This window comes from Brachyistius frenatus, unplaced genomic scaffold, assembly GCF_029030835.1.
Source record: "Brachyistius frenatus isolate BFR_SWC_R1_liver_20210118 unplaced genomic scaffold, ASM2903083v1 Contig_28, whole genome shotgun sequence".
In the NCBI taxonomy this organism is placed as follows: domain Eukaryota; kingdom Metazoa; phylum Chordata; class Actinopteri; family Embiotocidae; genus Brachyistius; species Brachyistius frenatus.
In genome coordinates, this window is record NW_027210627.1 from 597,704 (window position 1) to 625,337 (window position 27,634).

The 27,634-nt window shown below is 39.4% G+C and overlaps 3 protein-coding genes across 14 annotated transcripts in view; 2 read left to right on the forward strand and 1 right to left on the reverse strand.

The window, feature by feature from the left end:
- The window catches only part of mlphb (melanophilin b), a 34,952-nt gene extending 31,978 nt beyond the window's left edge, over window positions 1–2,974 (forward strand). Inside the window, exons 13-15 of the mRNA XM_069698712.1 lie at window positions 78–126; window positions 602–696; window positions 2,113–2,974. Of these exons, the coding sequence (XP_069554813.1) occupies window positions 78–126; window positions 602–696; window positions 2,113–2,139 (171 nt within the window). The 3' untranslated portion in view covers window positions 2,140–2,974. The remainder of the gene's footprint in view (window positions 1–77; window positions 127–601; window positions 697–2,112) is intronic.
- Window positions 2,975–10,007: 7,033 nt separating this feature from the next.
- LOC138620997 (ras-related protein Rab-17-like) lies at window positions 10,008–15,069 on the reverse strand. The gene is made up of 5 exons (XM_069698713.1): window positions 14,737–15,069; window positions 13,260–13,411; window positions 13,030–13,155; window positions 12,835–12,928; window positions 10,008–11,772 (listed from the first exon to the last, which is right to left on the reverse strand). Exons 1-5 carry the CDS (start codon window positions 14,915–14,917, stop codon window positions 11,642–11,644), a joined length of 684 nt encoding a protein of 227 aa, XP_069554814.1. The 5' UTR covers window positions 14,918–15,069; the 3' UTR covers window positions 10,008–11,641.
- A 2,964-nt stretch (window positions 15,070–18,033) lies between these two features.
- lrrfip1a (leucine rich repeat (in FLII) interacting protein 1a) overlaps window positions 18,034–27,634 on the forward strand; it is a 43,042-nt gene continuing 33,441 nt past the window's right edge. For 8 of the 12 annotated variants that reach the window (XM_069698747.1, XM_069698748.1, XM_069698736.1 and 5 more), the window contains exon 1: window positions 18,034–18,635. In XM_069698747.1, coding sequence (XP_069554848.1) covers window positions 18,546–18,635 — 90 coding nt within the window. In that variant the 5' untranslated portion in view covers window positions 18,034–18,545. The remainder of the gene's footprint in view (window positions 18,636–27,634) is intronic. The other 4 variants (XM_069698744.1, XM_069698745.1, XM_069698746.1 and 1 more) reach the window with 2 other exon arrangements.

Consider the following 27,634-nt stretch of genomic DNA (forward strand, 5'->3'; position numbering starts at 1 on the left):
CTAAATAAGCTGAAAAATTTACTCTCACTGACATATTTTTTTTTTTTGTGTCTTTCTTCCGCTTTGGTGTCCTGCAGTCTGCTATCCCAATCCAAGCAAGACGTCTTTCCCACAACTTTCCCACAAGTAAGAGCTGACACTGCTGCCCTAGAGGACGATCCCAAGGGCCTTGCAACCGACTCACAACAGCTTAACCTTGTTAAAACTCAGAGAACATGATGATCTACTTTGTGAACCAGTGAACACTGTGTCCTATTGTACTGCAGCTTTAATTCTACCAGCTGGACAGCACAAAGTAGATTCTTCACATGAAGGACTACCACAGGCGTGTTGTATTTTAAACAGTGGAGTATTTTTTTGGACAGAACGGTGATTTTATATGACTTTTTAAACTTATTTCATCCTTCCCAGCCTCTGACATCTTAATTTGGAGCAATTTCGACTAAAGTGCATCTTATTTGTTAGCGTCCTACATGTGTGACCTCTAAACATCTACAGGCACCAAATTTACTTCCGACATTTAGGTTTTTGACAGACTGTGCTTTCATGAAACGGAAACAGTAGAATATGCGTGTACAATACAGCTCCTGTATGTTTCCAGGCCAGGTGGACAGTTTTGAGAGGAACTCCCCCCACAGGAGCTCCCTGTCACAGAGGAACCCAGTGGCAAAGCCCAAGACCAGGGCTACCTATGCGGTATGACCCCACGCTGTGGTGCTGGATGCTTTGAAGAGTTCACTTCTAAAATTATACAGCTGCCGTTTGGAAAAAGACACAAAACTATTCAGGACAAAAACATTTATTATTCAGTGGCAGGTTGTTCCATGTGGAAAGTCTGCATTAAAGGTATTGAATGCTAATCTTAAGGGAATTGTATACCGGCTCTCTTGCTAGTTGTATGAGAAGATTGATTCCACAGTCCAGCAAATAACCTATCGCAACTCTGGGCAGAGCCCTGTTTCCAGTCTTTGTGCTCAGCTAAGCTAACCAGCTGCTGGCTGTAGCTTCATATTTAATGTACAGACTTGAGAGTGGCGTCCATCTTGTCATCTAACTGTCAGCAAGAAAGTGAATCCCCCTCAAAATGTCATCAATTATTATTTTTAGGAAAATGACTTCTGTTCAAATGAAAGTTAGAAATGAACTCTTTACGAATCCTAGCAGGCTTTGGCTTCGTTTTCTGGCAGATCTCCTGGTGGTCAGTTTCCAATCAGACTTTGTGATCTTTTATTTTTTCTTTATCCGTTTGAATCAAATGTTTTGATCAAATCAAATCCCTTATTCATATTCAAACTAATACCACAACTATTAATAGGTGCACTTGCTGCAGTCTCTTGTATTTTAAACCAATTTAAGGATCCTGCCAAAAGACATAAGATCTATTAGACTATCAGATACGGGAGAAAAATAATGACATGTCTGAGTATATTGCTATTTTCTGAAATCCTGAAGACTCAAATTGGTTTTCTACTTGAGGAAATACATGTGCATCCCACAGATGTTTGATGTCTGAAGGGCTCACTGTTTGGCTGCCAAGATTTCTGAGATTAAAGTACTTAAACTAAATGATAAAGATTTCAGAACAGGTCAAATGTTTCTCAAGTGTGTCTAGTTAAAAAAAAATAATAATAATAATAAAGAAATATCTATATATATATATTTTATTTTTTTTCTTGAGTAATTACGATTTATGAATTTTTATCAGTGTGGGAGCCACATTCAATAAAATCGATATTGAACACAGCTCGTCATCCGGTCTCCAGCAGTCAAGTTCACGTCACAGCCAGAGTACACTGTTCTATTAAAATGCTCTTTTGATGTTCACTACCTGCTTCGTGTTCCCCATTAACAGAACTCTCTCCACATGAAACATATTGATTTCTTCTTTTAATGTGCTATCAATATGATGTAATTCGTACGTCCAACATGATGAATCATAAGTCCTCACCAGGTTTATAAAGGCTTACATGCACATTACAGACCTGTTCCTGATCTTTTATCTCAGCTGCTATAACTCAATGATTTTATTAACCCAATCACAGCATGAAATGGTTGATTATCTAATTATTAATCAAACAGTCAATTATTGTCTGTCTCTCTCGCTTCTTGCAGAAACCAGTAATGACCCAGGGCTCATGAGGAGGACGCTCATTTGACCGAGGAGTTTTTCTTTTAGTCTATACAGTCGGTAACACACTGGAACTTAGCTACAATGTAATCAAGTCTACTATTTATAAGGACATATTTTGAATTGCAAAAACAAGTGGGCTTAAAGCACCACGTCCTCACACCAAAAATGACAATGAAAGAATGTTCAAATAACAATATTTTATAACAGAAATTAACATATTTGTTCAACTGGGGAGGATCTGAGTCGATCACAGAGGACACTGCGCCCGCCCACCAATAGAGGAAACCTTAATGCACCACAGGCCAGTCAATGAAACAGATCCGTCCCCCAAACATACTGCTTTTTGAGGCCTAATATCTACTTTAGTGAATGACACCATAATGACTTGTGGAAAAAAATGATTGACTTTATATTTCATGAGAGAAGTTTAATGGGAGTCTATGGCACCAACCTCTAGTGGCCCTCTAGTGGTATTGCACTTTATGGCACTTCCGCATTGGCCTCACTTGTCAAGAGACAGAAGTTATGTCCACTTTAATATACAGTCTCAGATTTAAACTTACATAATAAATGTAACATACGTGATGTGACGCGAGTTCGGTCATGTACGTAACTTAACCTTCCCTGAACCTATAAACCAAGTAGTTTTGGTGCCTAAACATTTTCAACGTTGACCACATACACTGTGCACAATTATTAGGCAAGTTGTATTTTTGAGGATTAATTTTATTATTGAACAACTACAGTGCTCTCGGTCAATCCAAAATGTTAATAAACCTCAAACCTGAATATTTAAGAAAGTAAAAGTGAGGTTTTGGCTTTCTTTTCTTAGGAGAATATCTATGTGTGCAGAATTATTAAGCAAATAAAGGAAAAATGAAAATTTTCCCATCTCACTTGTTTATTTTCATCTGTTAAAGTGAGAATAACTCAAAATTCACAAATAAACATTTCTGACATTTCAACAAAAAAAAAAATCAGTGACCAATATAGCCACCCTTCTTTTCAATAACAGTAATAACCCTTCCATTCATGGACTCTGTCAGTTTCTTGATCTGTTGACGATCAACGTTTTGTGCAGCAGCAACCACATCCTCCCAGACACTGTTCAGAGAGGTGGACTGTTTTCCTTCAGCGTAAATCTCCCGTTTAAGAAGGGCCCACAAGTTCTCAATAGGGTTTAGGTCAGGTGAGGAAGGGGGCCATGTCATTATTCTTTCATCTTTAAGGCCTTTACTGGCTAGCCACGCAGTGGAGTACTTCGATGCATATGATGGAGCATTGTCCTGCACAAAAATCATGGTCTTCTTGAAAGATGCAGACTTTTTCCTGAACCACTACTCGAAGAAAGTATCTTCTAAAAACTGGCAGTAGGTTTGGGAGGTTTGAGTCCATCTTCAACCTGAAAAGGTTCAACTAGCTCATCTTTAATAATACCAGCCCATACCAGTACCCCACCTCCACCTTGCTGGTGTCTGAGTCGAAGTAGAGCTCTGTGCCCGTTACTGATCCGGCCAAGGGGCCCATCCGGCCACGGGCCCATCCAGAGTCAATCTCAGCTCATCAGTCCATAAAACCTTTGAAAAATCTGTCTTCAGATATTTCTTGGCCCAGTCTTGACGTTGCAACTTATGCGTCTTGTTCAGTGGTGGTCGTGTGTCAGCCTTCCTCACCTCGGCCGTGTCTCTGAGCACTGAACACCTCGTACTTCTGGGCACTCCAGGTAGGTTACAGTTCTGGAATATGACAGCACTGGAGGATAACGGCTTTCTGGTAGCTTCACGTTTGATTATTCTCAAATCTTTGGCAGTTAATTTGCATCTTTTTTTCTCAACACGTTTCTTGCGACCCTGTTGATTATTTACAACAAAATATGTGATGGTTCTGTGATCACGCCCCAATATCTTTGCAATTTCAAGAATGCTGCATCCCTCTGAAAGACTTTTTACAATTTTCAAAATTCAGTTAAATCTCTTTTTTGGCCCATGTTGCCTGAGGAAAAGAAGCTGCCTAATAATTATGCACACCTTGATATAGGGTGTTGATCTCCTTAGGCCACACCCTCCCTCATTACACAAATACACATCACCTGATATGCTTAAATCCAATAGGCATTCAGGTTTATACAGCTTGGAGTTGGAAAATATGCATAAAAATGATGATATGGCCAAAATACTCACTTGCCTAATAATTGTGCACTCAGTGTATTAATTATTGTTCCCGTGACAATGAAGGTCCGGTACACCTAACGATGGTTCTCCCTAACAGTAACGTCCTCTATTCTGTCGTTTAGATGTGAAGCTGTGTTGCTCCTATAGAGGGCACTTAAATGCTCACGGTCGTTTTGGGGGTGAGTGGAAGTCAATCTATTATGTTGTTCAGTTTGAGGATGTGTTGCTTCAAGTTTTATTTAAAAATGTGTCCTTTGGATATTTCTATTATTCTACTGGGCTACATGACTGTATATGCTAGAACTGTATTTTAGAGTAAACCTATGATTTCCAAAAATTAACGTGCCAGTTAATGCCTTAATGTGCAAAAGCAATTGTTGTTTTAATCTGAAATCTTTAACTTTTCAATTCGATATTGTATAAATAAAAACTTAACTTCATCCAGCGGTTGAAGCCAGTGCAATAACAAAGTGTAAATCAGTTTAAATTAACATTTCCGAAATATATTTTTACAGTTTATGTTCTATTGATATAAATAATTGTTTCTGTCGATGTCAGCAGGTTGAATTAATTGTAAAATTACTCTGATGCCATCATGACAATAGCAGCTCTAATATGGTTATATGAATGTTTCTGTAATGTGATAAACATGATTGAAATCCATACAGACTGAATACAGTAATTAGCTAAATAATACACACTTTTTATATTGTAGTCGAAGATCTAAAAGATGTTCATATTAGATTTGTAAATCTTGTTTTACTACGCTGACATAATCAGTAGATTTATATAGAATTTTAGCACAAATAGAACAATAGCTTCAAAGTGCAATTGAATATGTTACTTAAATTTGTGTTAAACTGACATGTCACATGTCTGTTTTGTTGTTTGTTTGAGGTTTTAAAATCATTGGCAATCGTCATTGACTGTCAACTCAAAATGACAATATTTGACTTGCATTACAGATCTTAAAAAGTTTTATAAATCTGAGACTTTGCAGGTACAGCAAAAGGGTACCCAAATTTTCACGCGCAACAATCACTCTATATTTTTAAGCATTGTTTTAAGTTAATAAAATTGATAAGTAGCAGAGTGTTAACATTTGAAGAAATACATTTTTAATGTCGGGGTTGTATAACATCAACAAGACATTTAATTACATTTGCCTTAACTTGTGCACACATCAGTAATTCATGATACAATAGTTGATCAAGAAATTGTCTGATTTTAATTTACAACTGATTATCATGATGAATCGTATGCAGAGACTTATGGGCAACAAACTAAAGGACAACTTTGAACTGAAGAGTTCAAAAAATAAAACAAATTAAGATGCTTTTAATAATGGGGTCACTCAGTGGTCTGATGAGGATGTCAGTGATATGAATCACATTGTGACCTATGCAGCTTTATATTATATGTTGTTTTCTCTCTTTTCCTGTTTGAGCCTCTGACGTAGTTTATGAATGAAACATCAGACAGCAGCTTCTGTAGAAAATCTGCATTATCTCATCATAACCTCAGCAAATCGTGCTTTTGTTATTGAGGCTTATTGCATTTCTAGATTACTGTAGCAGCACAACAGCGCTGTTGGTTCTTTGGAGCTTTTCATCTGTGTGCAAATGGAAAGATGTTTACAAGATTCAAGACGTTAGAAGATGACGTATTTCAAGAAGGCTTTTCCAGAATGCACTTCTTATTAATGTAATAAGAAACTACATAATATGTTCTTAGTTTTAGCACCCAGATACAAAAATATTCTCCTCGTTTTTTTTTGTTTATTTCGACTGAAAGCTGCGCCACATCTTCAAATCTCATCAGCATGTGTACGTATGTTCTACATATTCTTGTTGAGATGTGGGTGACAACAGTATATCAACACAATGCTGCCCTTCCTGCTGGGATATAAAGAGATGATGGAACAACTGATAAACTGAAATTGACACCCAGAGGGAGACCAGAACATCAGAGGTGCATCCTCCTCAAAGAACGGGTGAGAACACGTCAAGGACACTTTCAGTTTATAAATGTTTTTGTCCTATCGTTGGGATTCACTGTACAACATGATGTTATTTCACCTACAGAGGAAGACAAGGACTTCCATCGTTCCTGCACCGCTTCAATTCCTTTGACTTTTACAGGGAGATAGTGAAGTTTGTTTCTGCAGCTCAACCATCCCAAAAACATTTTCTCCAAACGGTGAGTCTGTATATTTGTTCAATATCTCAGTGTTCCTTTTTGCAAAACCAGGTTTGGATCAGAAGTAAAACAGCCATGTAATGAAGGCAAAGTAGAGCCAGAAAATGTATTCAAACCATGTGCAAAGAAAGAAAAATTCGCTCAGAATAACATTCATTTTGAGGCCAATGTGTCAACGATTTGGTGCAAATTACACTGAAATGAGTTTAAAGCCAGCAGATCGCCAAGTTCCAGTATTTTCATTTTATCAATTTTTTTTTAGAAATTATTGTCCATCTAAGAAATTTTCTTTTAATTTCCTTCAGCAGCAGAATCATAAATACGTCCAGTAATTACTTTTCCTGTATGTGTCGCCTCCGATCGTAATTGTTTGTATTAATTGCAAATTGACAACGAACCCACTCAGCATGATGCTATGCTGGATTCAGATGATTGATTTAATGTGGGTTTTGTTTCTGCTCCAGGTCGAGCTGCGATGAGGATGTGTGCAATACTCTGTGCTGTCCTGCTGTTGCTGAGTCGAGCTCTAAGTGGCTCTCGGAGAGTCAAATCCATGATTGTCAGAAGTAAGTCATCCCCTTACTGCCAAATTATAGGTCAGAAATTTTTTAATTGCAACATGAAACATTCACCCTATTTAGAATTGAAAAGAAGTATATAAACCTTTCATAAATGGATTTAAACACACTATAATATTTTTGTAAGTATTTGCAGTATTTATTTATTTATTTATTATTTATCATTATAAAGTATAAGTATATCTTCTTTGAACACATTTAATATTAAAACTGTATTTTACTGTCTTTGTCAAAGATTATCTGTTCATAAAGCAGCCTCCACTGACCAAATACTTAATAAACACTTATGTGCTTACAAATTATACTTATAAACCATCTAACAAAGGTTTATACACTACTTATAAACGCAAAAAAAAAACACACAAAAAATCATACAAATAAGTACAGAGAAAATATAGACTGTAATCAAGAACTAATGAGAAATAACCCAATACAATTTTTAAACAATTTGGCTCATTAGGAAGGGAGAGACAGTTTTGCAATTGGTCATCGAACAAATCGTTCTCACAACCTGTTTGTCGTCATGGAAAGATAAAGACATGGTTACAAAAAGTTTGTGAAAAAAAGTTACTCAACATTTATTTGTTTTAAAGCAAAATTAAATAAGATTTTAGAAATACAATTAATTGTGTCTAATTATCCTATTATTTATGCTTACATTATATCTTATGTTCTACATTTTAAATTTTCTCCATTATTATTTTTGACCATTTTGTGCTCCAATCCAATTCTTCTTAGTTTTAAAACAACAGTGAGGATAGCTTTATTTTTGTGTTTTAAATCTATTTACCCAGATTATTTTGCAGAGGAAGCAGAGGAGACAGATATCATGAACCTGGACTATTAAACTACAGTTATCTGCCCTAGTCTTAAGTGACAAAATATGTCTTTTGTATTTTAGGTGAAATTACCCTTTTTGAAACGGATACTCATAAAATAAAGCAGGTACTCCTATTTTTTTTTAGCATGTTCCCTTTCAGTGATCTTACTTTGGGCCATATTAGGGCAACATGTAAAATGTTGTAAAGGGTTAAACTATTACTTTGGACTGGCATAGTTGGTGGATAAGGTGTGTTATAAAATTTGAATTAATTTCTGTTGTTTCCTCCGTGCTGCTCAGATCCCAACATCGATGCCTCCTGGTACACAGACAGAGAGATCAGACCGGTTGGGAGATTTGGCCGAAAAGTCGCCAGGAGAAATGCACATCTGGCTTTCATCAAAGTCCCAGTTTACAGACCAAAAGCCCCAGTGTTTGGATCACACAGTGAAAAGGCTGCGTATGATTAAAAACCTATTGTGCTTTCATTTTTCATTCTTCAGTATGAGGTTATGGGAAGGATTTGGATTCAGGTGTTTTTATAAATTTTGTGTAAATTATTTATGTTGTCTCTGTTGCAAAAGCATGGTGAGTTTAAAGATTTGAAATTTTAATATTTGAGGCAAGGAGGTAAGAAAAGTATTTTAAAAATATGTGGCTATTAAATGAACAAAATCCACGGAAGTTCATCCACTTTTACGAGAGTTTTCGAAAGAGCTTTTTAAGTCAATTAAATGATCTACACAAGCGAACCGCATGAAATAATAAAGTTAAAATGCAACATATCTTTTTAACTGCTTTGTTTGAATTCAACAGTTTTAAGATCAAATACACACTCAATGTGGCAGGAGGGAACAACTGTGTGGCACTTGTGACTCAGCAATTAAGTAGCACTGCATCATACATCAGTGTAATTAGCTATAGAAACTCTTATAGGCTATATCTTATTTTGGACCTTTAGCTAATAGATACTTAAAAGCAAAAAATTATTTAGTCAAACATACAGTAATTTCAATTGAACGTATAGGCTCAAATTGTGACAATATCGAAATGTTTATGATCCAAAATTTGGTATTTGTTTTCCAGTTTTACCCACGTCTCTTTTTATAATGCTGGTCTATGCTTTTTGGGCTGCTGTGAATTCTTTGATGCAATACCACAAGCGTCCACTGGGACAAACTGGCAGCACTGTGCGCAGTGTTCGTAAAGCATCAGTGAGAGAGAAACCTCAAAGATGCGGCAGTCTGTTAAGATACTGTCCTGGGATACTTCTAATGTAAAGCCTGTAAGATATATAACTGCTAGTAAAAAAATATAAATACTGTTACAGCTAAGTACTAAAACAGCTACCGAACTAAACATTTCCCAAGTAGAAACAATTACGACAAGGCTAATAAAAGACGAGCAAAACAGCTGTCATCCAAAATATGAAATTACTTTATTTTAAATAATAATTTTGTATTGAAATGAAGGAATGTTAACCTTTTTTTTTTCAGCACCAGCATGAGTAATACCTAATCTTTACTTACTTTTCAAGCAGTTCTTTCTGTTTCCACGGTGATTTACACAATGGCTTTACGCAACAAAGACTTCTTGGGTTATCTCCGTGGAGCATTTCATGACTTCTGTGTGCAGAAAAAAAAACTTTTCATCTTTCAGATAATTCATCGACACCTGTCCTTCGCTGGTTAATCTTCAGTTTAGCCAAGATTTATTGCCCAATAATTTTAAAGGAAGAAACGTTTGGCTGACATCGCTCAAAAGGTTTGTAAAACATCTGCACAATGTAAAACAAGAAAGCAAAGAGGGAGATTTATACACTCGTAATGACAACCAAATCATCCACATTATAGTTTTACTGCATTCCGTCTCCTCGGTGTGAGGCGGACTTTGTTTCTGGGAGGCATACAAACCAAAGGGGGGACTGGCAGGATCAATCTGGAGCACTACAGAAGCTTGGTTTCAATCAGCATAATAAAGCCTCATTTCAGAACAAATTTATCATCTAAGATCTCAGCAATGTTTTAAATCACTGAGATGTACAAAGTCCACATTTGGAGCCATTCAATGGAGATAAACATTGTTGTGTGTGTGTGTCTGTGTGTGGAGGTGGTGTGTGTGTGTGTGTGTGTGTGTGTGTGTGTGTGTGTGTGTGTGTGTGTGTGTGTGTGTGTGTGTGTGTGTGTGTGTGTGTGTGTGTGTGTGTGTGTGTGTGTGTGTGTGTGTGTGTGTGTGTGTGTGTGTGGAAAACATGCCAGAATATTGTGCAAAGAGCAAGTTGATTGCCTGCAAGGGAGAAAGGTTGTTTTATGAGGGCTACAGCTGTCCAAATGGAAACATAAATATTATTTTACTTAATGCCAGGGGAGTCTTTTTAAACTTTTACTTGAATTATTTACGTTGCTGTGCGGTTTAATCCGAAGCACATCTGAACATTTACAAATCATTATGTCAGTTATGAAAAACAAGTCATACTTTTAAGGAGGCATTTAAAACAACATGCTGCACTTGTTAGATGAAGCACACAAGTCATGCATCTATACAAATTAGAGACAGATATTGTTTAGCCAAGCTTGGTACAGAGACAGAAAAATTTTGTTTTTACACAAAAGCAACCTTAAAACAGCAAAAAAAAAGTTCACAAATTACAGTTTTGTCTCTCATTTGTTTGATCTGGACAAATGGAAATGTAAAGACAAGGCAAAAACAGGCTAACCGTTTCCACCTGCTTCAAGGTCTTATGCTAAGCTAGGCTACAAATTAGCCTGATAATGAGAATGAATTCAATTTCACTTTGCTAAATTAATTTGACTTAAGTACCTGACCAAACTGGGGATGCGAGTGTTGGTTTAAATGTCTGAACAACCCAGTATACCGGGAAAGCGTGAAATAGACACACCCATCCACCACATCAAAACATGGGATAGCTACGCCTGGCGCTGTCTAGGTGTGAGTTACACAACTATATGTAGTGGAGGCGTGTGTCTATTACGCGCTTTGGGCTGCAGTGCTTAGTAGGAAAGTGAAACCAAGTGCGTGGTTTCAACCGTATGATTTACAGGAAAACGAAACCATCTGCAAAATTAAGTGGTTATCGTTATGAACAAAAATAAAACAAAAAATTCATCGCTCCACAACTTTGTCATCTCCTGGATTCGAATCTCATCAGTCGAGATTGATTTTAGATGACGAAAACACCATACTTTATAAATCATTATTTCATAAATGTCTGGAGTCAGAGTTTGGACACTCAGTTGAACTCTGCATGGGGGATGGCCACTCAGGCTTGCAAATTGTAGCCAAGCAGGAGACACAGAGTGAAGGTAATTGGTATCAACTCAACATCTGGCACAAGAGAGAAAGACCGAAGGGGTTCGCCGCCTGCTGGAGGCTGAGCCAAAACCCACTGAGAAAAATACAACCAGGATGACAAGCAAGTGGAAATTTATATCTCTCTGTTGAGCACAACTATTAAAGTAAAAGAAAAAGACAAGTATATGACAGTGAAGTACAAAAACAATCTGAAAATGGACTCGTTGGGTAATCTATTGCATGTCAGGATAAAGAACGTGTTCATTGGTTAGAAAGATCCAGAATCCAAAAGGCAGAGGACCACATGTTCAGAATCTACACGTCGTTTTAATGCACAAACTTTCCCTGTCCTTGTAGTTGAGTTTTAAACTGATTGGGACAAACGGAGAGGAAAAATAACAGGCAGCAGTACGTCTGAGGGTCACACAGATCAGGGCCCAACTTTGCAGCAGGATGTGAAAGGATTGAAAGTGTCTCTTTGATGGAGGTCCACCAGTGGTGTCTCCTGCCACTCTGACAGGCCTCCCCGCTGTTCTCCGATGCATTTGTGCACTCTGTGGGCTGAAGCAGAGCTCTGTTACCAAAGACAGCATATTTAGAGCTGTATTACACAGGGGCATGCAGAGCTAGGAGCTCGAAGAGAAAACTGGAACCTCAGACCTCGACTTGGACAGTTTTTATAGTTTTCATGCTGTAAATATTGACTGATGAAATACATTTGCTCCTCACGTTGGTGTCTACTGCTCTCTAGTGGTTTATGAGTTACCTTTCTGTGGACTTTGGACCTTTATTCCCAGAGATTAGTCTGTCAAGAAGACACCTGTTTCAGCCCGAGGATAAATTAACCTTCCCATAGTACGATTTTGACGTTTTAAAGCTGCGTCAGGCAGAAAATTACAGAATTTGAAAGTACAGCCCTCCACCTGCTGTCCCCCCTCTTCCCTTCTGTGTCCTAAGCTCTTCCCATTAGATGTGAAAGGGTATATGCATGTGTTGCATATCACAACAGTTTCCTGCTTGCCCTGTCTGACCCTGGGCAGGCAGCTGTGTTCATTTTTTGTCTCTGGACTGCTGAGTATCTCTTGCCCAGTCCACTTACAGCAGAGCATGGAGGAGGTGTCTGCTGGTCTTGGACCTCGATCCGTCACCCTCCATCCTTCTCTGTGATATCCTTGCAGGTCTCATCCATGAAGACCTCTTATTGCCCCCCTGGTGGAGACCGAAGGGAGCCAGTGGTTGCTCTTGTGAGATGGGCGTTGAGGTCAAAAACAACACCTTGGTCCTTGCTTCTGATCGGACCACTCTGTGTTCCCTACTACTTCCATCACAGCAACTTTTTCTCCAGGACTTTCTAGCACTAAATCAGGATTAATAACTGGGGACCTGCACACGGATCTGCATTTGTAGAACAGCTAACAGGAACTCCTTCTCTCTGAAATGACCCATGATCCTCAAGTCTCTGTCACAAGTAAATTTTTTGCTCAATGACAGCAAAAGAAACCTGCCTCAAACAGCTTTAACCTAAACCTTAATATTCTATATTTTAATGATTGTAATGGTGGGACTTGCTGTGGCAAAGCAGGCGGGATTGTTAAAGCACCAGAACAATTATCTTCAATTTACCAACAGCTTGCAGAAGCTCGCTGACTTGATCTCCTGACATGGCGGAAGTCTCTGTAAACCCCAAGCCCTTCTCATTAGCAAGAGTCTGTCCTTCCTGTAGGATGACATACAAAAATCAGAAAGGAAAAATGGGACACTGTATATCAAATAATGATTAATTGGGATTGAGGTATTTTCTTTTCTCTGTCTGTATACCTGCGCCAACACCTGCCGATCCTGAACCAGATCCCCCTTGTTGCCGACCAGCCAGATGACAGTAGATCCAGGAGTGTACTGTTTCTCAAGCTCTTGGAGCCATAGTTGAGCTCTGATAAATGTTTGCTGTAGCAAAACAAGTACACACGAGACACAATTGCATATACAGTACATCAGCCAAGATGAAGTAAGATAAATGATTTCCATGATCCGGTGTCTGTTGCTCTTACCCTTTTGCTGATGTCGTAGACTAACAGTGCAGCGTGGGCTCCCCTGTAGTACAGTGGGGTGACACTGTGGTATTTTTCCTCCCCCGCCGTGTCCCATATTTCAAAGCGAAGAGTGACATCACTCAGATGCACCTCCTGGGTCAGGTAGGCACCTGGGGGAGCACACAACAGAGGCTTTAATTGGTTCTCCAATGTGTCTTGATAGAAGGTACTGGCTGTAGCAGTAGATCAGAACATGTGATGAAACCGCCGTGTTGTCTGCTACATGTCACATCTGGTTCAAACTGATGAAAGATGAATGAGAAGAATGACACCACTGCAGCCGGGTTAAACGCCATGAGGACAGATATTTGTTGTTGGGGCCCAACTGATCCCGATTGTACATGATAAGAGACCAGCACAGCGACAGGCACATTGAAGCGATAACCTTCATGAAAAAGTATTACAAGTTACGTCGCTTGATCAACACCTCTGATACGTGAATATTTGTGATTTTATCATGGACCTGAAATTTGTGCAGAGAGCGCACATTAAATTCTGTAACAAACTCTAGATATCGTCAACGTAGACCCTTAAAATGCTTCAGAAAGTCTACGGCGATGAAGCAATGAGCCGGGCGAGGTAGAAAATCCCTGTCCAAGGCTGAAGAGGGCACATCAGGTCAGGAGCAACCAGGTGGGTTTTCTTTGACTTAAATTGCTTGTCCACCGTGAATTCGTCCCCCAGAGTCAGACTGTCGAAAATAAAATAACGATGTCAACACCAAGTTCGACTGTGACCTTCTGAGGCGTCTGGCAGAAAACATTTGAAGGAAACCACCAGAACTGTGATGTAATGACTCTTTGGTTCTCTAAATGACAATGTGTCAAATGACACGCAAGTTTTTTCGCCCACAACACAGTTGGCGCTCCCTACCCCCAGTGGATTTGGTTCCTTGTCACTTCTTTCTGTTCCCTAAAAGTTTGCTACAAAGTTTGAAGTGTGTTCTCTGCTCAGGTTTCAGGTCCATGGTGAAAGCACAAATGTTCAAGCATCAGCATTATCAAGGAAAATACTTTTCAGATCTATTGTTGCAACCTTAAAACTCTATTAAAAAAAATGATACGACTTGAGTCCCTCTTAAACCACAAGGCCACAAGAGAATGGAAGGCCACAAACTAGATGTGATGTATCAACTACTAAAATCGTGTTGTGCTCGGAGTAATTTTTCTTTTTTTTTTACCTTTGGAAAAAGCCACGCTTGCTATTTTTTCTCTGTTTCCAGTCTTTATGCTAAGCCAAGCTAAGCATCTCCTGGCTTTCAGAGTATACAGACATGAGAGTTGCATCAATTTTTTCAACAAGGTTTTGCCAAAAAAAACAGCTAAGTATATTTCACAAGATGTCAAACTATCCTATTAATATAAATCTTTAACTGATTAAAACCTTTTAATAAATGTTCCATGTGATATTTAAGTTCAAGGTGTCATGAACTCACAGCCGACAGTAGGTGATGTGCTCTTGAACTGATCCTTGCTAAATCGCAAAGCCAGACTGGATTTTCCCACAGTAGAGCTCCCCAGAAGTACCATCTTAACCCTGAGGGTCTGCACCGGTCTGCCCAGAGTGACACTGCGATGCCGAGCTCCTTCTGGCACCCTCGGGAGAGTTTCCCCCATGATAACGTTTAGTTGACTCCAAAACAGGTAAACAACTCGGGTAGACAAGACATAAAAAAGTCCAACGAGGTCCTCATGTCCTGACCCAGCTGTCTTAAAAAGCAGCAGCCTCTCCAAACTCTCCCGAGTTTGTTGTCAGAGCCTCTTCTCTGTGTCAGCTTCACCTAGAAAATAAAAGTAAAACCAAAGTCCAGTCCTAACTTGTACAGTTACAAACAATACTTCACTTCCTTGTGCACACCCACAAATGAGCCATAAAACTTCCCAGCCAAATGTCAGTGAGTCGTTATGCACTCTGCATGATTGGATGTCACACAGGATGACTTTAACGTTTACCGTCAATGGTAGTGTTGCTTGTTAGTGACACTCTTGGAGATTTACAGGGTATGTAAACAGAAACTGAAAGGGTTCTGGGAAATGCTGGTGTTTTTCCAGTTTATTGCTTCTCTTTAACTCAGCTAAACAAGTTGCATGTACAAATACTTATTTATTCAAACTGACTCAGAGAGGCGTAGTAACTTCTCTTTCTATATGTACATACAGTATATCACAGAAATCCTGCATATTGCGCTGCTGTCCTCCTGTTTTTCTCTATGTCCTTGTAGTGCGCTATTTCAATACAGGAGAGGGCGACATTGCATAATCAGAGCCGTTACTGTAATATCAATGTTTCATCATCAAAGTTTATGTTTATGTGTCTTTGAATCCATCCTTTGATATTCCCTGTTATTGTCACATTTTATTAATACTTTCAAACAAAAATCATTCAGAATGCTGAATTTGCATAAACCTACAACTGCCCCAATACGATATAATTACTCACTGAACAATACACTCGTCCACATTATATAATATGTCTAAATGTAATGGCTATCTTAAAATGAATCTGCGTTGGTTTGGGAACCATGTCAATATTTGTTCAAAAGCCGTCAAGATTCTTCACTTTTGCGTTGATTTGTATTTATTACAACATTTCAGCTTTATAAATTTAATAAAAAGTTGATTCCCTGAAAAACGTACATGAATTTCAGACTGTCTTAGTATTTTTTTGCCCCTCTTTTTCTTTAATGACGGCAGCACCCGAGCTGCGAGGACTCCACAAGTTTGTGCAAAACCTTCATGGTATTCCGAGCTGTTGCATTGATCCTCTGACTTTTGATTGAGCTTTGGATCCAACCAAGTTAGTTTATTTATTAGTTTAGTTTATCTAAAAAAAAAATTGTTTAAGTGTTTTAGAGCTCCATGCGCTGTTCCCTTTGAAACCTCCAGTCTGGCCATGATTTTAGTTGAAAAAAGTCCCTCTTTTCTTGTCTTATCTCCAACACTTTTATGTAGTCCTAATGCCATGTATTACACTATCACAGTAGTCAGTTTCTGCTAGAAACGTGAGGCACAGCCATATTTCTAACCGGTGAACAATGACTGCAAGTTCATTTACCTGAACAACCTCCTGATGAGTCAATCAAATTAATCTGTAATCTCTACAACTCAAGAAAATCGGACCTTTTTCACAAAGGAGTTAACATGACTGATGACACAAATTGTCTTCAGTTTCATTGCTGTGAAATTGAATTTCAAATATGTATTGTAATTATTTCCAGGTTTGGAAGGAAATATGACAGATTTTCAATGTGGGCTCAGACTTTTGGACCCAAATTATTCAGAAAATATTGAGCCCCATCCTCAAATACCTTTTGTTAGATTACAAGATAACTATCCATTTTATGTTTTTCAGTAAGAAAAACATTAAAATGCAAATATTTCTGCACCATTAGCCTTGGAGTGTAAAGAAAAACTGTCTTCATACTGCATGTAATAGTTAGGACAGCTGTTTCAACTGAATATCAACAACAAAAAAAAGTGTTGTTAATGTAAATTTGCAAAACAAAGTTAATTCACAAAGAAATGATAGAAAAATGACAGAAAACTTGTGTTTATGTTATAGCAGTTCCACATGATACAACAGGGATGCAGGGAGATATAAAAAACATCTGACGAGGTCATTATGAACTCATACCTCACTATGTCATACACATGATCCTGGATTATTACATCAACATTATGGGATTTACATTGTGTTTGACCGGCAGTGTAAAGCCATCCTAGCCCGAGGCCGTGTATATATCTCTTTAAGAAACTCCAGACTGTTTTTAGAGCTAGCTGGTCATCATTAAAAATAGCACAGAGGGTGTGAGAGAGTGCGATAGCCCATCGAGGAGCCTTGGTTTTGGCTGAAACTGAACCCCTGTATGGTGTCCTCGTCCAGAGGTTGATGCTGCGTTCATGTATTGTGCGGAAACTCCTCATCCTGGAACCTGAATCTGTAGAACTACCTCAACAGAAAAAAAAAAAAAAAAAAAAAGTTCTGACTGTTTGATTTTGCTGAGATTTTGGATAATTTTACCATTTATTGAAATGAAACCATCTGAGTGGTCTCGAGGGAAAAATTACTATTTTCTAGAGTTGTTAACGACTCATAGAAATGTGACCCCGACTACACACGGATTTTCGTAAGACGTCAGGACCCAAAAAGTTACTCTGTTGTATTTTAAAAGCTTGATTTAATTTCCATTGTGTCATATCATCATACAAGTAACCAAAGCTGTCATATAAAAGTAGTAGGGTGCACAGTACAATACTTCTCTCTACAATGTAGTGGAGTAGTAGAATAGGTACAATGTAGTTTAAAATGGAAACGGTCGAGGTAAGAAGAAGTACCTCACAATTATAGCCTAACTCAGTATGGTCAATAAGTTACTTGATTAGTTCCTTTCTACCACTGATTATTACAGCATTTAGACCCAAAATATGCATTATATGAGCTTTTAATTTGAAAAAAAACCCTGAATTTCTTCGACCCACTTTTAAAAAGAAAATGAAAACAAATGCACACGTAAACCCACTTCATTTATAAATTGACAGAAGATATTGAAAAATATCCCATTTTACGCAACACACCATACAGGTGCGCCTAAATTAACATTTACTGTTGGATGTTTTAGCAATAATTATTATTTCTTCTTTTTTTTTTTTGTAGAAATATTGCTGTTTTTCTATAGTTGCCATACGTCCGACAGCACGTGAAGGCGTCTTGATTGAGCACAGGCTTTGAAGTTCGTCAGTGTGACAGGTCCGAGTCTGCTGCTGTGAATCCGACAGGTGGTGGAGTTACTTCTACTGCTGCAACAAAACATGACGCAAACATTGTTTAAATTGTAGTTTAGTCGCAGTTAAAGTTTCTTTCGTTGTTGTTTGAGTTCGTTTGACTGGTACGGGACGCGGTTTATGACGAGAGAGAGAGAGAGAGAGAGAGAGTGACGTTTAGAGTCCGACTTGAAGTCTCCAGGAAGACGCACGTGGGACCAGGTGCTTCGCCTGTCACGCTGAACCAAGACTTCGTCGCGAGCTCGCGCGTCGCGAGCAGGAAACACAGGAAGAAGTGTAAAAACGGATGTATGACAATGACCCGCGCTGTGAACGCGACCGGCCGCGGTGCGTGTCTCCTCCTCGGCGTTTTCAACCAGATATTTTAGCCGCGAGCCGCGTCCGCTGCCCTGCTCGGATTATTGAACGCGCCGCGAGTGTGAATTGATCGACAACCGAGTAGGATACGTGTTGAAAGGGAAACATGGGGACTCAGGGAGCAGGACGGAAAAGATCCACCAAGAAGGAGAGGTCGACGGCCGAGGACGATGCCCTCAATCTCATTGCGAGGGAGGTGAGTGGAGGATTTGTTAAACGTTGAATAAATCCTTAAAAAGGGAGATTTTAAAAGAGGTGTACAACCTTTAAAGACCCCCCCCCCCTGACCCCAAAACCTACATTGTGACTGATACTCAAAGTCAAGTACGGAGTTTTTTGTTTGTTGCTGGAGAGGCTTAAATGTAGTTATCCCCGATTTTTCGTTTCCAGACTCTCAAATGATCCAAAGTTTTAATAAAAATTTAAAAAAAAAGACTTCTGATGAAACAAAATAAAATAAAAAATGTCTGTAGACCACTGTACCCAACCACATTCCCGCTTAGCCATTAAAGGTACAATATGTAGGATTTGAATCCCCTCTTGTAATACCGGTTTGTATGATAAGAGGTGACACTGAGTCATTTGCTGCAGTCAAATGAAGACTCCTTGTGAACAGCGCCCTCTTCTGGTGTCCCTAACTTTGGACCTGAGACTTTTCTGAAAGCTCAGATTTTACGTTAATTCGAGCGAGGTTAAAAGACATGTCTTCTTCTTCCTGTGATGTTGGACTGAAGGCAGACTGAACGCTGTAGTGACTCACTAACCAGAGGGACATTATGGGACGGGCCAGCTGGTTAGCGCTAACCTCAGTAGTTGTTTGTGCTACTCAATACATGGATGTCTCTGACGTAATATTAAGACTGACGTTTCTCAACACTTTGTTGATAATGTTAGTTAACTTTTTGAATGTTTAAAAGTAAAAAAAAATACATTTCGTAACTTTAAAAAAAAAAAAACTTTACTTTTTCAGACGACCGATTGTACTGCCATCATGGCTGAACATTTTTACTAAAGTGTTTTGAAATTGATATCCTCTTCATGTTAAAATACTGTGACAATAAACCTGATTCAAACATGCAGGTTATTTTTTTTTTAGCACAGCGAATGCTTGTTATTCTTCACTGTATTACAAAAGTATTTTATTGATGCACCGTCGGGTGTGTTTTGACAACTCGTTTTCGGTTGGTCCATTCAGCCTGAAAGAATAATTTAAGTTTTAAAAGAAGACTGCATGTGTAAATCCTTTAACATATAAATAGATTTTTATTATTATGATTTCCATGAACATAAACGCAGTTAATTCCAGTTGATTGCAGATTTTACCAGCTGCAGGGATGTTTATCTTCAAGTTGTAATGACCCAGCTGGACAGCATCCTGTGCTGAAGACAGGGACAGTGTTGGCTGATATTTTGCTTAACCGATATATCAGTCTGCCAAACAATATGGCAAGGCAGTCAAAACAGCTCTTAAATCCAAGTTATACTCTACTGATACTCTACCGTTGTAGAAAAGCCTTTGTTGGAGACTGCATGAAGTGGGGGATCTTTGAAACGTATCCCGAAGCTGATTAAAATCATCTGCTGTACTCAGGAATAAGCCTTTTGTGTGCTAACATGCCTGAATCGTTGGGCCACCCCTCAATAATGCAGGACCAGAGTTGGCAGCAGTTGAATGTGGTTGTTTTAACAGGTGCTGAAGTCAGGTTGTGACAGGTTTACACTGTTTCAGAGTTTATAATCCCTTTTATTATTATTATTATTATGAGTCCAGTGTCGAGTAAATTGATGTTTATGTTGTAGAAATAATCCCCCGTGTGTCATCAGGACTTCAGTCGCCCTGTTTTGAAGTGTGATACCCTGCAACGCTTTTGTCCACACGAGGTGTGAAACAGAAGCTAATTATCAATGTTTCAAAATAATGTACCAAAAATAATGCAAAACCGTACGATAACTGTTACTGAGCAGCATTGTGACACTGTGAGCATTGAACAATAGTCGCGCAGCTTTTTTTCCTGCTTAAAATACAGTTTAAAATCATTCAGTTTGGATCCTGCTACATGTTAAACAGCTTAAACAAGGTTGTTCCTTTACGCTTCCTTCAGTTGGGAGGAAGTTCGGTCTGTGCTCACCCAACCCGGATGTTTCAGCAAATTTGCATACCACTTTTAACTGTCACACTCTGCAGTGTACTCTTTCTTTTTTCCTTTTTTACAGCCGTGCCTGGCCGCGCTACCTGTGCTAAATTCAACCAGGCTTTTTGAATGTCATCTACTCTTCACTGCCTCGCTGACTATTTACACGGCATTAGGGTGTCTGAGGTTGCACATTCCTGTCGCTGGTAATCGTTTCTTGTCGTAGTCCATTCGGAGAGGCAGTAATGTGACCCGTTTGAGGAGCTGAGGAGTTGGTCAGCAGTTAGTCAACAGCAGCAGACACACGACATCCAAACAGGAGATTATCTTTGATGAATGAACCCCCCCCGTGTGTTTCCAGGGAACTTAGGGAGGCACCGCTCCAACCGTACAGACGGTAATTGCGGCCAGTTTTCTGTCACATCTGTGCAGCTCCCAGGGAGAAAGTCTGTTCCTTTAAGTAGCAGATGGGTCAAGCCCCTCACTGGCAGACCTCTGACAGGATGGTATGTCGGCCCTGATGAGTTGGCCCTTTCGGCAAAAGAGTTTTAAAAATAGATGCTCCTGAAAGATCAGCTGTTGCTGCACCCCAGATTTAGAGTAGGTCTGTGGGGTGGAGGGGGGGAGGGAGGCATGGATGTGGTTCACCAACTGACCATCCCATAAGCATGGAAACATCGAGTTCATAGGTGCTGTTGCACAAGTTGGTCTGCACAGTGAAGTACAGAGTTGGAGATGTTGAGAAAGTGGTGGTGCAGCAGGATTGTGTTTGCTGCACTCTCCTTTGTGTTAAAGGTTTATATGACTCTGTAAATGTGACTGATCATGGAACAAATGGGAGAAGACCTCACAGCAGGAAAGAATGTAAACACTGAATACCAGGGTGTTAGTTATTCTGCACTTTAGGAGGAGTCGGCTCTTACGTCTGCCAAACACTTTGAATCCAGTTGTAAACATCAATTTGTAGCTTGGCACGCTGCGGCTGACCTCTTAAACAGGCTGAAATGTCATTACTGTGGAAATAATCCTGAATATTCATCTGGGAAGTCATTTACAAATAAACAGTGAGGACAGTTCATGAACACTGTTGAGTTCTGAGTTTGGTGAGTTTATCACCACCAACCACAGAGTTTCATGCAACTTTAATCCTCTTTTAGTGACAAATGGAGGTAAAAAAAAAAAACAACAACGAAGAATTAAGCATACTGTGAATATTTATTTACACTGGATAAACAAACAGTGAGAACATTAGAGCGATATTTCAAGCATGCACATCGCCGTCTAGTAGCTCTTATCTGAATGATGTAAGTCAGAAAAAGAGGAGCAAAAGAACAGCAATTTCTGTGTGCGCTAAACTTCCTTGCACAACATCCCAGGTGATGGCTGGCTCACTGTCACACTGACATGCATCTGTGGGACACTTGAATTGAACGGGCGCATTGTTAAAGTTGTTCGTCACACCTGTGCTTTTCGTAGTGGACTTATTCGTGCTGCCCTGCAGCGAAGCTAAAAGAGTCGAGGACATATCGGTCAAGCACAATCAGTGCACACTCACTCCGTCCTGAGAGGAGATCTAATCACGCGTATAACTGGCAGCTATCAACAGCAGCCACAGCCAACACACGACATGCGTACAACCACCATTAACTGTGATGTCGGCTTCCTGTAAATCACTGTTTTGAAATGCAATCTTTGTTAAATGATATCTTCTGTTTCTATGAAGAAATACTGTGTGAATAGCCAATAGTCGTGTTTAGCCCGGTGCTTCAGCCAGCTTGTAGTGGGGTTTTAGGGATGGGGGAGAAAAAAAATCCACCATTTTGGTTCAGACTCAAATATCTTGGCAACTACCGGATGCATTGCTATGGTAACCAGAGGATAACTCCTCCTGACTTTGGCGATGTCGAGACTTTTCCACCATGAGGTTGTGTTTTTTTTGTGCAAAGCGTTCTTGGATGGACGGCAATGAAATGTAGTCGAGATGTTCGTTATGGCATCAGGTTGAATTTCAATGACTGACTGATTCCTGAACTTCCTTTTTCCTGTTGTAACATCACCGGCCCAAAACTCTACTCTGGGTCAAGTGCTAATTCCCAAATGTTAGCATGCTATACTACCTGCTGAATTTTCACTGAGAGCATGTTGTCATGCTGACATTAACATTGCACCATTGCACTACATTTGTACACCTTAATTTGGTTCAAATATCTACAACATGTATCTGTAGAGAAAATGTTTGACAAAACTTAAATTAATAAAACAGGAAAAGGCTGTTTGAATAAGTGACTTATTCAAACAGCCTTTTCCTGTTGTTTTTTTAACTGTCAATACTTAAGAGGAACCCCATCAGCATGTGACTGAACATGGTTGTATATCGTAACGACCTCTTACATGACAAGCGTATGCTCTGCACGCTTTGCTTCAGGAAATCGCTTTCAAATCTTGTTTGGTCGTACAGGATTTTGTTCCAAGGAAAAATATCTGTTTATGTTTGTTGTAATCACCGTCGTGATCCGCTCACTGCAGCGTCTGGTTTTGGTGATTATTTAATAACCAGTCGATTTTAAAGCTCGGGGGACAATTTGGTAAAAAGGATTAATGAAATCCCCACATGCTACATCATGCTGCGAGGGATTTCAGCTTCTCTGTCAGCTCATTATCATCTACTTTTAAACTGGAATTATTTTCAATACATTTATTTACTCATTGCCAACATACACCGCTGGGTTATTCTTTTCCTGGAAATAAACATTGTCGCTTGATTTTTCAAAATAGACGTGGATGATTTTAATGACGGCAGGGGGAATTAATCAAATGAAGCAATTAACCGACATTATGACTTAATAACCAACTCGGTTTTACTAGTGCTGATGTATTTGATAAATTGCAGGAATGTCAGTTTTGTTCTTGTGATTGTTCCAATAGATTTTAGGCAAATAAGATAAGATGTTCCTCGCTGTTGACAGAAAAGGGAGAGTTGCATTACTTTGTGCAGTTCTGAAGTTAAAAACTGTTAATTGTTAACTTGAGACAACTGTGAATGGCGCTAATTGTTTTACATTTATTTTATACTTGAGAACATACAGGTCAAAATGATTGTCTGATAACATGACATGTTTGTTGCTTAGTAACAAGCTGATGTTGACTTAAAGAAAACGGGTTCGTTCAGAACACGTACATTTCCTCTGAAACAACAAAAAATACATTATATAGAATAAAAAACAAAAAAAACACCGAACATACCAACATTAAGTGCTCTGCTTTAGTCCATCAGCGAGCTGTTGTGTTGACTTGTGGTTGTAGTCAGATGTGATTATTTACCTTTAGGCACAGTGTCCCAGCTCTTCCCCTCAGTTTGGTCTGATATCGAATATCACAGTAACGAGAACAGTTTTGGAATTTGGCTAGAGGCAAACTCTGTTTCTTCAAAGCTTTACATATTCTGTCAGTGTGAATTAACCCAAAGATCACACCCTGCTTCATGTGTAAATGTTGCCTGTCTGTTTATGTGAACATATCTGGTCTGTGAAAGTTAAATGGACCTTCATAAAATTTTGACTCGTAGTTTAAGAGTTGTTGCCCTAAATGTCAGCCATTCAATTCGATTCAATTTTATTTATATAGCGCCACATCACAACAGAGGTTATTTCATGGCACTTAACACATTGAAGTCCTTCCAGCATAACTTTACAACATTAAACAGAGAAACCCAACAATTCGACAATTCCCACATAAGCTAGGAGGGGAAAAAAACTCCTCTTTAAGGGAGAAAAACCTCCAACAGAGGGAAGGAAAAGCTCCCTTTAACAGGAAGAAACCTCTGACAGAACCGGGCTCAGAGATGGGCGGCCATCTGCCTCGACTGGTTGGGGTGAGAGGAGAACAGAAAGAGAAAAGGACAGCATAGAGATAGAAGAGAAGAACTGTTGGTGGAGACAACAAGCGCAGGGCAGAGACATGCAGCTCCATGACGGGACATCTGCAAAAGAAAGAACAGAAACTACACGAGCGAAGGAACTGAATGGAGACAGCAGACAATAAGAAAAAGATATAGGAGAGAAAAAGATGGTGAGGTGTGAGTCAGTTAAAGAGTAGGAGGAAAGAAAAGAAGCTCAGCGTGTAACGAGGTCGCCCAGCAGCCTCGGCCTATAACAGCCTAACTAAGGGTTGGTTCAGGTCTACCTGAGCCAGCCCTAACTATAGGCTTTATCAAAAAGGAGCGTTTTGAGTCTAATCTTAAAGCTAGAGAGGGTTTCTGCCCCTCCAACACAAACTGGGAGCTGGTTCCACAGGGGAGGAGCCTGAAAACTGAAGCTCCGCCTCCCATTCTACTTCTGTAAACTCTAGGAACCACAAGTAGACCAGCGTACTGAGAGAGAAGTGCTCTGCTAGGATTATATGGTTCTATAAGATCTCTAAGATATGATGGAGCCTGGTCATGTAGAGCTTTGTAAGTCATCAAGAGCATTTTAAATTCTGTTCTTGATTTCACAGGAAGCCAGTGAAGAGAAGCTAAAACTGGAGAAATATGATCTCTCTTGCTAAATCCCATCAGTACTCTTGCTGCAGCATTTTGGATCAGCTGCAGGGTTTTTAATGAGTAATTTGGACATCCTAACAGCAAGGAATTACAATAATCTAGCCTAGAAGTAACAAACGCATGAATGAGTTTTTCTGCGTCACGCTGAGGAAGGATTTTCCTGATTTTATTAATATTACGTAGATGAATGAAGGCAGTTCTGGAGATTTTCTTTATATGGTGTCTAAAGGACAAGTCCTCATCAAAGATGACTCCAAGGTTCCTCACAGTTTTGCTGGAGGCCAAGAAAATGTCATCTAGAGTAACTAAGTGATTACAGAAAGAGTTTCTGAGGTGTTTAGGACCAAATACAATAACTTCTGTTTTGTCTGAATTTAGAAACAGGAAGTTTTTGGTCATCGAGGCCTTTATGTCTTTCAGACAGGCTTCAAGTTTTACTAACTGATTAGTTTCATCTGGTTTTATAGAAAGATATAGCTGAGTGTCATCTGTATAACAATGGAAGTTAATGCAGTGCTTCCTGATGATATAACAGAAGCATGTACAGAGTAAAAAGTATTGGGCCTAACACTGAGCCTTGTGGAACTCCATAACTAACTCTTGTTTGTCTGGAAGACTCATTGTCGACCTGGACAAACTGGAATCTATCTGATAAGTAGGACTTGAACCAGTCTAATGCAGTTCCTTTAATCCTCGTAACGTCTTCTAATCTCTGTAATAAGATCGTAAGATCAATCGTATCAAAAGCAGCACTGAGGTCCAGAAGAACAAGTACAGAGATGAGTCCATTATCTGAGGCTATTAAAAGGTCGTTAGTAACTTTCACCAGAGCTGTTTCTGTGCTACGATGAACTCTAAGCCATGAGTTGCAGAGTCAAAACAAATGGTTGATATCCTTTTGATAAATAGTGGAGTGCAGTCATGGTTATTTACTTGTGGTGGATAAAAATGTTGTGTTTGTTTTAGTGTGGCACTAGAAGAAAGGCTGTGGGGCTGAAGGAGCCGGTGGTGCAGGCGGCATCGGCACTGCTTTGGGTGCAGCTTGAACTTTTTAGCCTGTTTGTTCATTAGTTAGAAAATGGAAATAAAGATGTTTCACGATCTAAGAAAATACAATTTGACTTGTGTTGTCGGCCTCTCTGTGTAGTTCAGACTAAAATGATCTGTTGTAGGGTTTACCATGAATTTTACTTCACATAATGATACCCCCCTTCGGGATGAACTGTAATAACCTTTTCTTTAGTTTCAATATCAGATGACAAATATTTAACGTGTCCCGTAGTTCTGACTAAATAAACCGTCTTTTAATTTTTGCTCCATCATCATCATCGTCATGATCAGCATCATCACTGGTCCAAAACGTTAATTTGTTCATTACTTTACCTTATAACTAATTGCATGACAACTTTTCCCATCAGCCTTAGCTGTGCTTCGTGCTTCGTGCTAATGTAGCATGCTAAGTAACACATAGACGGTGAACTTTTCAAATATGGCACCTGCCAGAGATCAGTGTTTAAGCACTGGCATTGTGAACATGTTAGCATGCTGTTGTTAACATTTAGCTCAAACTAAGTACAGCCTCACACGGGTGCTTTCATGACCTAGACTCGGACCAAATGCCAACCAAAAATGGTTTCCTTGACCACAGTAGAAAACAAACACAGCAGCCATGGAGGGATGTGTGCTGCCGTGCTCGTTGCACTGAACACCATGATATGATAAGAACTCCTGCCTGAATGAGGAGTTGACGATGTTCTGCTTGAGGACTCTACAACACAGCAGGATGTGAGGTGCTCTACGACGGCATATCTGCTTGGACTACGTTCAGGGCCCAGTTTAAATCTGAAGTGTTCAGCTCTGCTAATTATTGACAGACGCTGCTCCGGGCTGAAATGTTAAAAGTAAAAATCGATTTCACCATCCTTACAAGCCTCACTGTTTGCTGGGCATCCTGATCCCTGTTTGATAAATGGCGTTGCAGTAACACTCGCACCTCAGCGGCGTGAATAACGGGCAATTTGACGTGGAAGATGTTTTCAGATGGCTGTCTGTTAAACAGGCGCAGCAGGTGATGGCTTTGCTTGAACCTGTCAGACAATGTGGATATAAATTTATCAGATTTTGTCAGTTTACTCAAAAAAAGAAAAGAAGATTTGTAAGAGAATGGCATTAAATATAGAAGAAAAATAGGACAGATAATGGTTGAAAATTTGATGTAAACAAATGTATAATGAAGAATTACACTGATAATATTTCCACTGATAGTGTTCCTCTGCCGTTTAACCCCAGTTATCAGTACCAGACCTGTGATTGTGCATCAGTGTGTCTCCCTCCACAGCAGCTGTTGATAATCTGTTTTGTCTGCGTGAATTTAAGTAGACAATCTAAACTGGGGATTAGCTTGCCAGGTTGGTTCTGCTTAGTTGTCAGATGCTCAGTGAGGCGTCGAAGAGAATTGAGTCTTTAGAGCGGCTTAGTCTGAGCCTTTGACGGCGAAGAAGAGGAAGCCCACCGCACAATCCC

Coding starts and splice junctions, on each gene's coding strand:
- LOC138620997 (XM_069698713.1), bottom strand. CDS start 14,917: ATGGGGGAAACTCTCCCGAGGGTGCCAGAAGGAGCTCGGCATCGCAGT. Junction 13,412..14,736: donor CACATCACCTACTGTCGGCT/GTGAGTTCATGA, acceptor GTGCTCCCCCAG/GTGCCTACCTGACCCAGGAG. Junction 11,773..12,834: donor CGAGCTTCTGCAAGCTGTTG/GTAAATTGAAGA, acceptor GCTCTGCTTCAG/CCCACAGAGTGCACAAATGC.